General features: G+C 42.9%; 1 protein-coding gene and 1 pseudogene across 1 annotated transcript; one reads left to right on the forward strand and one right to left on the reverse strand.

Moving 5' to 3' along the window:
• Positions 1-1,064: 1,064 nt before the first annotated feature.
• LOC109484475 (sialidase-1-like) lies at positions 1,065-9,979 on the forward strand. The gene is made up of 10 exons (XM_019787743.1): positions 1,065-1,465; positions 2,017-2,239; positions 2,551-2,813; positions 2,926-3,105; positions 3,548-3,767; positions 4,203-4,347; positions 6,774-7,014; positions 7,409-7,588; positions 8,945-9,164; positions 9,682-9,979. Exons 1-10 carry the CDS (start codon positions 1,346-1,348, stop codon positions 9,963-9,965), a joined length of 2,076 nt encoding a protein of 691 aa, XP_019643302.1. The 5' UTR covers positions 1,065-1,345; the 3' UTR covers positions 9,966-9,979.
• A 213-nt stretch (positions 9,980-10,192) lies between these two features.
• Positions 10,193-11,862, reverse strand: LOC109484466 (annotated as a pseudogene).
• Between the last annotated feature and the right edge of the window lie 826 nt (positions 11,863-12,688).

The raw sequence follows: 12,688 nt of genomic DNA on the forward strand, positions 1-12,688 counted from the left end.
AGCGTGAAACAACACGGAAACCTCGCCAAATTGATGCATTTGACGGTCAACTTTGACGCCCCAAATCTCATCTTCAGACCTTTTTTGATATGATCAACTGTCCACTGTGTGATGGTCTGACTTGTTGGGAATACGGGGATACATTTCATGGCCTGTTTTGGTGCACCGTGACTGAACTATGTCATTTTATATATACCATTCAAATGCATCATTTCGGCGCGTAACAAACTCTCAGGCCGCCGCCATCTTTGTCACCTTTGACCTTATTGAGGGACAATTCTTTGTAAAAGGGGAGGGGTGTAAGTTTTCCACACAGTAAAAGTTGCAGTGTAAAACACAGCAAAAGTTGCAGTGTAAAACAGCAAAAGTTGCAGTGTAAAACACAGCAAAAGTTGCAGTGTAAAACACAGCAAAAGTTGCAGTGTAAAACACAGCAAAAGTTGCAGTGTAAAACACCAAAAGTTGCAGTGTTAAACACCAAAAGTTGCAGTGTAAAACACCAAAAGTTGCGGTGTAAAACACCAAAAGTTGCGGTATAAAATTTTGTACTTGTCGGCCACGGTACGACTGTTACCACTGATTGACACAAGTTGATGTTACCCATGTCTCTTCAAATTAAAAATTGCAACCGTGAGTTAATATGTCTGGACAGAAGCAGTTTCTGTATCTAGGCAGTCACAGATGCGTTGGCTAATATTTGAAGTAAACCACTGTGACCATAGCATGTTTAAAACAAGAGATACAAAAACAGGAAATTCCGCAGCTGTACCATGGCAAGCTGCTAGGAAGCCTTTGATCGAACTTATCCTTTGTTTCATCGACACTCAAGTTACCCACATGCCGAATATCATACCAATCCAACTATAGCTTCTCGAGTTATGTTGTTAAACCACAGACAGACTTAACAACTAAAACACAGAACCACAAACGCTACAAAAAAACACAACGTTAAGTAATAATTTACAGCACACAAAAGTGACAGAAAGACTAGGCTTGCTTCCTCGTCGCGCTTCAAGGACATTTCTGGAGGTCAGAGGTCAATCGTTAAACCTGTCAGACAAGTTTCGCCATTGTTTGTAAAAGATACCCCGTAGGTACACAGTTATAAGTGTTGCTGCTTTCGTCATACGGCAGGGGGGTGCAATGTTGTGGTATGTTCTTTATCGCACACACACTGATCAGAAAACTTCACTCCCTGCTTGCTCAGAGTACTCTACAAGTATCACAAGCAGGAGTAAAAGTGGGCCAATGATACCACCGGTTCTGTAATTACAAAATTATAATTAATACTTCACATCGAAGTATTATTTACTCGGATGCCGACGCCGATCCAGAGAGCCCAGCCATGCTGACCAGACTCCGGTTCCTGGCGCGGGTCCTCCTGCTGTTCCTGGTCCTGCTGACCGCCTTCGCCTGGTTACTGCACCCCGTCAGAGTTCTCCCGGATCTGAAGAGCCGACAACAGGTAATAATTGTCTTGACCCCGCTCATAAAGAGATGCTTCTCTAACCTGAAGGCCTTGTAGATTTGCTAAAGGATTCTATTAAATCAGAGAAAGGCGTGAACAGGAAAACTTGCTTCTTCCCACATTATTACTTGATTAAAAAGTGTGAAGAAGCCGAACCTGACATTTACAATGGTGTAGTAATATGGATACTTTATGTATGGTTATGTTTTGTACTCGTGTCTCGCCACCTGTACGTAATTAGTCAATTACTACATAAAGTTACAATAACTAAGGATTTTTCGTATCCACACACACACACACACACACACACACACACACACACACACACACACACGTACGTACATTCGTTGAAATACCTTATTCATTTTTACAAGTGTTCAATGGGTCTCTTTAAAGCGTACACATACAAGATACATTGTACAATCTCCAAACCCAATGACCCGTTTTTAAGGCCATCTTTAGCCCTACTTACAGCCCTTGCATCAAATTTACGATCTATAGGTGTTGTCTGACTACCTAAACCATGTATTCACGATTGTCGTTTGTAGATTGGGATGTCTCTAATCAAAGGCGCGAGCCTCCCTGCTCCAAGTGAGGTCTACAGTGTCGTGCTGTGGACCAGTCACAGACGAGGCGAGGTCGGTGTGTTCCGGATACCGGTCCTCACCTACACGCCCCGCGGGAACCTGGTCGCCATGGTGGAGGGGAGAAAAAACTCAGAGAAGGACGACGTCCCTAAAGTGATTGCTGTTAAGAGATCAACTAATGCCGGTAATTTATTTGAATTCCACGTGCAAACATCATTAAGCAAAGGAAAACTCAACGAAAGTCCCACGAACTGATACCATGTCCAGAGAATTCAAAACTAGATGTTCTACTTCATTATCAAGAAAAGTCACCAGAGTGTCCAAACTCTATAGCTTGTTGAGGCTAGGTATCGTGCTCAACCAAATCCCAACACACATACATACAAACGCTACCAGAAACATAACCTTATAGGCGAAGGTATCTATCTATGTATCAACTGTCTTGACGTGAAATGATTTGAATGAAGTCACTATAAGTCCATTTGTTTCCGCCAGGTGAAACGTGGTCCCCCTCACAGTGGATAGTGGACGACGGAAACACGACTCGTCGGTACTGCTCAAACATAGGAACAATTTTTGTCGACAACGTAACAGAAACTATATTCCTGATGTACATGTACTGTGGCTTCTGCCCTGTGAGATCACTGATGTTGATAAACAGTACGGATGACGGCATCACGTGGGGCCGGCCGAGAAATATCACCGATCAAGTAGGAAAAAATTATGTTGCGCATCCAAGTCCAGGGTATGGCATTCAGGTAAGATCCTTTGTCCAAGCCATTATAGACTAGATAGAACCAATACATTTTGTGTTAAAAATTGATAAAGTGAAAGCTTAATGTTTTATCTTAAATGTGGATCCTTTTTCAGAAAAAGCATAATCCAGCCAAAGGAAGGCTGATTGTGTGCGGACACGGCTTCCATGACGGTCTAGGCTTGGTACTGCTGCTGAGTGATGACCACGGCGTGACGTGGAGACGGGGAGCCTTCGTACCGAGTGTGCCGTTCCGCCGATCCAGGAGGGGGGACTTCGATCCAGACGAGTGCCAGGTATGGGACGAAGAGGGAAGGAAGATTGATAGGAAAATATAGTAGCGTCTCTACGCAGTCATTTCTAATAGCTTTTATTTGCATAATTATGTCAGAAGGCTAATGCATGTAGCCTGGGCTCCATCCGATTTGTAACGGATGGTACCGGCATGTACAGTGTTAAAGAACGTAAAGTAACACAGTAGAAAACATACAACTACTGCCTGATCAACTATAAGACACTACGTTTGCTATTATGGGCTTTGGCTTTAATACTAGTTTGTTACAGTTTGGTCTGTGTACTGTAAGACTTCTCATGTTGCTTAATCCCAACTGGAAGAAAAACTATGACCAACAAGTACCATTACTTCAATCTCAATTCTTGTTGTATGCGATAATCATTGCGTTAAACAACTCTGTGCGGAGTATCTGGGTTTTAACCGTGTTTATTCTCACGATTCAGCCCATTGAACTGCCTGACGGAAGTCTCCGCATCGTGGTGCGAAACGAACACGTCTACAAATGCAACTGTAAGATGATCATGAAGAGTTTTGACGGGGGAGAAACCCTGCCGAAGAAGCACATGTTCCTGGACACACACCTCATCGAGCCCAAAATAACGTCAGGAGTGTGGTACAGCAACGGCGTTCTGTTCTACACAGGACCTAACAATACAAATAATCGTGAGTATATACGTACTTCAAGGATTCCGATCTATATTCTTCTATGTGTTACAATGTTTTCTGGGATTCCTTAGTAAATGTTTGAGTCATACAGCATTGCTTTTGTATTTACATAGTCTAATATGACATGATTTTGCACTATTATAAACCATGTGCATTCATCTCATCTCATCTCTTAGGGCCTTATATTAGTCCTTACGTTGGTCTTTACTTGCCCGAGTTAACATAACACAACTAATAGAGATAACATTACCGTTCTATGTGTTACAGTGTTTCCTGAAATTAGTTAGTATATATTTGAGTCAAACAGCATTGCTTTTGTATATGTATATAGTCTAATATGATCTGGTTTTGTCACAAGACTGTACTATTACATTTGCACTCATTGAGTTAACATAGCATGACCAACAGAGACTCTTTTAACGTGTTTTACAGGCACGGATCTGCAGCTTCGATGGAGCTACAACAACGGTCGTTCCTGGTCCAAAGTGATGAGGATTTGGGAACACAAGGCGAGCTACTCCACCCTGACAATGCTTCCTAACGACGAGGAACATCTCTACATCATGTACGAAAGGGGAACCAAGGACTTCTTTGACGAAATTGCGCTCGTAAAAATGAAAATAAACATGATCTACAGATAATCCTAAAGTTTGAGGAGACCGTCTGGATTTTCTCAGTCTCGTTCCCAGTGTATCTGCATCTTAACCTGGGGACGTTTCAAACGAACTGTTAGTAGTGGCCAAAGTTGGAACAACGTGTTCACTTTTCTCTCAACACTTTAAAGGAAAGGGAAATAATAGAAATAAAGTGACATGTATAGCAATTACCAGTTGTTCCATTATTTGCACAACCACCGGAATCACTAGTACCATACACTGATCATGTTCTTAGTTCAGGTATAACCAAAGATTAAACATGAATAGACAGGATGACCACAAGCTAGATAACTCCGAACAAACGCCACTTCTGTAGGTCCCATACTTCGACATTCTGATATATCTATTTCTACCTAGGGAATGACAGTTATGACGCTATGTGACAATTCTTAGAAAGAACAAGGCCATCACGTATTACATGTGATTCAATATCTAACCATCTTGATATCGGGTGCACTAGTGCCAGCTATCTATTACTTTACCAAGAGATATTAATTGCATTTTTAAATAATTATGGTGCCATTTTAGTCCTTCTCAAAGTTAACTAACGTTACTTCCTGATCCATGATGGTATATATGGGTTGCTATGCAACTTAAAACAAACGCCAGCACACAATGTATACGGATGGGAGGGGACTCAAATCATGTAGGACAGACAGCGTCAATTATGGTAAATCCCCAAAGGGGGAACAAGAACCGACCCACTAATAGGTCACACTGACCTGCATAACAGGTTCGCCAGCAATGTTTTCAGTCCCGACTTATCCACCGGAGTGTTAACAGGGTCTCTGGCCAGGTGGTTAGTCCTTGACTGACAATGTTGTGTTGTGGACAGTGAGACCTGAAGATACTCCCCGAAGTTTACATGGCATAAACCCAACCTGAGGTAAACTATGGTGTCACGACTGGTGTTTGTTCTTCGATCCCTATCTTCGGTTTGATCGGTGATAAGGTTGTTCCTTTGTCTTGAGAGGTCAGAGGTAAAAAAAACAAAACAATTTCCAAAGACCGCCATAACGTTGTACATCGTATGGTGAGGTAACACTGTTTTATTGTAAGTTTAAAAGGGACTAACGCCAGTAGGAAGAGTGCATGATTTACATATTTCTACAGGAACATTTGTACACGAACTCAAAACAGAAGCCTACATTGTAGCTTGTGATTGCTATCAGAATGATGTAGAACTTTTATCGTTTGTTACTGCACAGCAGTACTACAGTCCTCCATGCTCAGCCTCATCTGCAGAAGACTCAGGAGATTCGGTCTCCTTCTCTTCCTTGCTGCCGCAGCTTTAGTATGGTCACAATACCCCAACAAGATCCACAGCATAGAATTATACATAACCAAGGAGGGCCATGATATAACAGAGAGGCCACAGACAGTACGTTTACGCACCCAACAACCCAAGACACCGGCAGAAGAAACGTACACAGACTTCGGCTTGTCAAAGGTAAAGAACGTCTTATATGTGTGTGTTGGTGGTCTAAATTTACTATTTCGGCAAGTAATGTGTGATATGACATAATGCTAACTTATGCTTCTGTATTCAAACCATGTGGCTAATGATATAACATATATAGATACGTGGCATACTCATCCTAAAATGTGTACCAGATACGGACACTACAACTGTGAAATAATTTTAACAGTACTTTCGTATATTTCGTACCTATTAGGTCCAAGACGTTGTTCTATGGAGAAGCTACAGAACAGGCGAAATCCCGGTTTTCAGAGTGCCAGTCCTCACGTACACACCCAGAGGGAACATTCTGGCCGTAGTAGAGGGGAGAAGAAGATCAAAGTTGGACCATGTTCCCAAAGTCGTCGCCTTCAGGAGATCGACGGATGGAGGTGCACAGTAACTTGTCACATAGTTTTAAAAGTCTTTACAAAGCTTAAACGCCCTGTATTGTCAGTAGGGCAGGCACTACGTAACAGCCATCGAATAAGTGGATACGTGACAGTGTGTCGTTCACGACCAAACCAATAAGCTAGAAAGGTAACATTTGCAAAATAAATGCATCATAATGTTTGCCTGCACATGAGAATGGTCTAGCTCAGTAAACTACTGTGCTGTTTATTCTTACTCAAACACATTCATTTATATGGTGACCAGCCCCTCCGTGTTCTGCCACTTGCTACATAATGTAATCCAACACCACTGGGGTTCTGCTACAGCATCGGTTACCATGTTGACAGCCATCTGATCCAGGTCATTGACCTAATTTGTTTGGAGAAGAAGGAGGAACGCAAATTTACACATTAAGTGTGTCATGTGTGGTATTAAACTGTGAACCAAACTTCATATATCTTTTTCCTCCTAAGGAACAACGTGGTCTCCGTCAAAGTGGATAGTTGACGATGGAAATGTTGCCCGTCATAATTGCTCCTACCTGGGAAGTATTTTCGTAGACGACACAACTGCTACCATCTTCCTGATGTACGTGTTTTGTGAGTTCTGCCCTACGAGATCACTGATGTTGATAAACAGTACGGATGACGGCATCACGTGGGGCCGACCGAGAAATATCACCGACCACGTAGGGAAAGACTACGCCACACATCCAAGTCCTGGGTACGGTATTCAGGTAAGGGTAGTAACCACTTAAGTGATATATGCTCAACATGCAGTTAATCACATGTGTACAGTGTACATAACGGCTTTCGTGCCTACTTGAGCACACTTACTGAATCACCAGGAATTATCACACTATACACAATGCATTTTCATGTTTAACCTCGAGGCATCTATATTAGAGATGTCCTTTAACATTGGAATAATATGAAGATGTGTGGGGAGAACCAGAATCATTATGGATATACGCTCTTTATGAGTGTCCATTTTAGTAAAATTCTTTCTCACTCTTTCAAACTATTTTCGTCTTTTCTATATTAGCATATTTCCACCAGAATAGGCCACAAATGAGTCAGTGTTCCCCAAATCGTTTAGGCAAATCATTCTATAGCAGTTTTTCCCCACAGAAAAAGCACAACCCCTCAAAAGGACGGCTGATAGTGTGCGGACACGGTTTCCACGATGGTAAAGGCTTGGTGCTGCTGCTGAGTGATGACCACGGCGTGACGTGGAGACGGGGAGCCTTCGTACCGAGTGTGCCGTTCCAAGACAACACAGACGGAAACTTCAATCCGGACGAATGCCAGGTATGTACATCGCTACATAGCGCACGGCTGTGTGGAATGTTAACCCCGCAAGTGCCGCGTTATTATGCTGAAATGCGTGTAAATAGAATTTGCATCTGTGTTGAAAGCCCGATGGTTTGTGTCCGAACAAGGAGGTTTAATTTTTTTTTTTAATTTCTCACCTCCTTGGTCAGAATCGCCGCGATAAGAGGCATCAGACACCTTATATATAGGCCCCTCATTGTGAGTTCACAGTTAATGATGGTGCACAATGTACACAATGGCTTTCGTATCCAAGGAACCGCGGCTACTATATTGAACACACTGCAACTTGACTCATGGTCAAAACTACATTGTTTGTTTGTTTGTTTGTTTGTTTGTTTGCGCCTTTATTTATTGATGAAAATACACAATTCGGCCAACAGGCCGCTTTTCATTGTGGTCATCATGCAGGGGAGAGGTTCAAGGGTCAACAAATTCCTACAAAACACATAATGTATACATCAGACTTGGATACATGATTCAGAGTCTTAATAAATCTAAACAAATATTCATCATAACATGGTACAACTTATATACATACATAATTAAGTAAATACATAGACGTCAAAGCAGGTAAGTAGTTCTTATCCGTTCGTTTTTCATTCCTGGTTTATACCTCTTTAAGAGTCTCTTAAAGGAAGCGAGGGTTGGGGCCGTGCGTATGTCCACTGGAAGACTGTTCCAGGCAGTGGGTCCGCGGTAGGCTAGGGATCTTCTAAAGCTCTCTAGATGAGGTTTAGGAACAACTAGTTTATTGCTTGTGCTTTGTCTAGTTGACCTTGTGCTTTCGCGCTACAGTCCGCGTAGGGAATTGTGGGGAAGTTGTGAATGTCAACCAAATGTAAAACGCACATTAACTACGTGTACGCGCCCCGCAAAATGCAATTGTACTGTTCCGTACTAAAACTTTAGTAGCATTCTATGAATACCAATTCTCGTTGACTTCCTATTATACAAACATAAAATCAGACGAGACTAGGGTAAAAAGTATTGTGTGGCTTACCGAGATGTTAAAAAGGTTGACCTTGAAAGCCTTTGAAGGAGGTTGAATACTTTTCTCTGTAACCAGTGTTGTGTTGTTCGCCACTGATGTCTTGGGGCACCACCGCCATTTTGAATTTGACGCGTAACTTGGAACGCCGATTTTGATTGGTTGCTTGATTAGCCTTTCTCTCATTGGTCAGTCCCCATCCAATAGGAATTGATGACAAAAACTTCTACACGTATTCACTTCACATGGAACTGAATTAATGACTGGATGGCTGGGGGTGAAGTTTGCCAACTCCGATTGTTTTCTTTAGTTTAAATGAATGCATTTCCTTCACTTTTCCCCAGCCGGTGGAGCTACCAGACGGAAGTCTGTACTTGGTTGTCCGGAATCAGCACCAGTACAAGTGCCACTGTAAAATCATCATGCGTAGCCTGGACGGCGGTGAGACGTTACCGCGGGAACACATGTTCCTGGACCGGGCTCTGGTCGAACCCAGGATAACGTCCGGAGTGTGGTATCACCGCGGAGTTCTGTTCTACTCCGGACCAAACCGGCCGCTGGCACGTAGGTGCTCCTAATTTCCAAGCAGATCCTAGGGTAGCAAAAGACAGTTTCAAATTGGCCAGGCATGCAGTATTCCTTGGCCAATGGATACTGTCTTTTGCCACCCTAGGATCTGCTTGGAGATAAATACTATGGCTTAGCTTGTAACGAATGTCTATGCTGTTTGGTCTTTTGAAAACGTTAAGATGTTTGTTCATACCGTATCGTGTGGCTCAAAAGACATCTCAAGCTCTCGCATGCATATATGGGAGCTAGATCAGAACCATACGATTGCAAGGTTTCTGTTACAGTGAGGAAAATAGTTTACTTGTGTTATGATATTTGGAGTTAGCCGTAGGAGATAACGATCCTTAATAATATTTTATAACATGTTAGGTAGTTCTCTCTTGCTGTGACATGTTAACACAAACTTTGGAGTCTATTGCATTCTTGACAAACGTGAAGAACTGCGTATAACGTGTGTGCCGCGGCGGAATTGTAACGCTAAACAACACTGCCATACTGTTTCACTCTACAGGAGAAGACCTATACCTCCGTTGGAGCTACAACCATGGACACACGTGGACGAAAGGCCTGCAGATTTGGGGACATCTAGCTGGATATTCAGTTCTAACGATGGTCCCGGACGACGAGGAACACATCTACATGATCTACGAAAGAGGAACAGTGAAATACTTTGACGAAATCGCTATCGTTAAGTTGAGATTATCCATGATGACAAGAAATGATACCTCATCACAGGGAGATGTCAGCCCACAAAAACTGGTTTCACCAAGAACTTCAGATCCGGGACGGAGTTAGACATGAAAGTAGCTGTAGGATTTCCACTTAAAATTGGCTAAGAATGACGCGTGTTCGCCTGTGTCACTGGATTGGCTAACTTAGAGATGTGTGTACGAATAATAAATCGGGTAAACTGGAGGAAAAAATGAAATAAAGTGAAATAAAGTACGCATCAATGCACTTTTATTGGAATAACGTTGTCGGTGCGTGACATTGAAACTGAGTGGAGCCAATCACATACTGGTGGAACATTCATCGACACATAGTTTATATATACATGCATATGTGACTATATAAATAAATGGTTTATGGTCGTGATATACAATATATATCTATATTTCTTTAAGTATATACTTCTAACTAACATTTCCAAATGATACTTATTGACCATTTGTAATCTGTTATACAGTTTTACGTATTACACCCTGTACCATATCATTTGATTTTATATCATTGTCACTATGTGTTTATCTAAAATTCATCTGAAGTGCTAGTGAGACCTTACTGGTTGGCATAAGTTGGCTCGTTTTCTGGCTGCACGTCTTCATACAGATTGTCGGCGTTATCACGAGTCATGAAGGGCGTCTCCGCTATGTTCCTACCTGCACCCGCGTTAACGTACTGCGCCGGAGAACAGTTCTCGTACGCAGCACCTCCTCCCGGGTCCGCCATTTCGTACAACCCGTCCGCAGTCTCGCCCTGCTGGGCACGGGGGAGGGTCGCAGCTCGGTCACGTTGACGTAAGGCACTCTCTGTGCACGCCCTGGGACGTTAACGTTTTGGTACGTACGTTCAGCGCCGTCTGGTTGGTTCCTTTGATTCAGCTGACCGGTGTCGTTGTCAGGTCTGCCCTTCGTCTCGTCCAGGAGGCTGGTGTAGGTGTTGTTGTCAGGTCTCTCCTTGGTCTCTTCTAGGAGGTCCATGTATGTTTCGTCGTCAGGTGGTGGCAGTGGGTACCCCTTACTCCTCTTGTCGGTCTCCGGTAGCAAGTCTATGTACGTGTTGTCATCAGGAGTCGGCAGTGGATCTCTCTGGTTCCTCTTGTGGGTCGGTGCATCCCTCGGCTCCTCCAGGAGGTTGGCGTAGGTGTCGTTGTCAGGTATCGGTAGAGGGTCGTCCTGTTTCCTGGCCGGTCTTCTCCTCCTACCAGGCGTCACCGGCGGACCGGAGGTAGGTAGCGGAGGCGGGCCTCCCCGACTCCTGGTACCGGCCGAGTTCTCCCCCAGAAGATTCGGGAAGGTGCTTCCTTCTGGGTCCTCACGCTCGGTGGAAGTTGCTGCATCATCGTTGTTAAAGATGATTCCCCGTTTCTTAAGAATAATGAAGGCAGCACCCGCTGCCAGTAGGATGAGAGCGAGGACTCCTACCACACACCCGGCCACAAGGCCAGCCGAAGGTCCGCCGGAACTAGATTCCACTATCGGCGGTATCGGCGAAGAAGACGTGGCCTGTCCTAGCCCTGTATGACAGTCAAAAACGTAACGCCATGAACTAAATACTTTTCACTTCTCAGCTGCAAATCTTCTTCTTCTTCTCAACGTAAAGATAGCAAACAATTATGCTATTTCTGTAAAGTTTACTCCGGAGGATATGCAAGGAAATAATGACAACTTAGTTACTTGCCAAGTTTAGCATGGTTCGTTAAACCGTTACACCGATAAACGATAAAGAAAATACCTGAAGATGTTGTCAGACTTGGTGCCACCGAAGATGCCTCTGGACTTCCCTCGTAAATGAAGATGCCCCCTGTAGTAGTGACGTCAGTGGTCGGTGGCGTCGCCTCCATGTTTGAGATCTGTGAACAGATGTAAGCAGCATAAATGGCGTTATAAATGTGTCAAGCACGTGCAGTTACGTACATTTGTAGCATGGATGTATACTACTGTCTTTCCCTACTATTTTCCTCTAATAGTTACTGCAGTACTTTGATAAATAGTCTTATAATTTCCAAATCAAATGCATAATGTTTACCTGATCTAACCCAACATACTACTGCACTGTTTATTCTTACTCAAAGATACATTCATATGTATGGTGAGCAGGCTCACCAACTGTGTTCTGCTATACATTCATGTAACCCACAGGTTACAATGGTGACAGACTTCTGGTTATTTGTTTGTTTGGAGAAGAAGAAGAGGAAGAGGAAGAAAATGTTTTCCTTCTGGGAAGGTAGACATAATGAAGGCATTTTAGGGTTTGTGGAAAGTAGTTAATACTGTCATCAGGGCAATGAAGTATCCAGAATTTCCCCATCAACACCCTTCGGCTGAGAATTTTGGTTTGCAACTGATAATAGATATCTACAATCTCAAATACTCGCTCCCTTGGAACCTGGTACACTAGATAGTGTGGCACGTACGCTACAATAACAAGATGCATAATATATACATGTATGCTTTCATTTTCAAATGTTTAGGTCTTAGCCTTGTTTTAAAAACAGGCAGACATTTGCATCAGAAGTGAATAGACAACTTACAAATCATTTTCCATCATATTTAGACAGACAGAAAATTTCCATCTGTCAAAAGATTATGGAAAATGATTCGTCGTCGCAACTTGTGTTGTCTATCACCATGCAATTCATCCTAGCATCTGCTCAGAGTTACGAGTACACGTTGTAAGTCTACTTAAAAGTGTTTTTTTTTATTTACCAGTAGACCATAGTCATGACGGTAAATTTTTTTCAGGTGGTCCTGGACAGATTAATAAAATCTGGAAGACTGCCTTTAGAAGAGTAAGAA

The sequence above is a fragment of the Branchiostoma belcheri genome, unplaced genomic scaffold, assembly GCF_001625305.1.
Source record: "Branchiostoma belcheri isolate BF01 breed outbred unplaced genomic scaffold, Haploidv18h27 scaffold7, whole genome shotgun sequence".
In the NCBI taxonomy this organism is placed as follows: domain Eukaryota; kingdom Metazoa; phylum Chordata; class Leptocardii; order Amphioxiformes; family Branchiostomatidae; genus Branchiostoma; species Branchiostoma belcheri.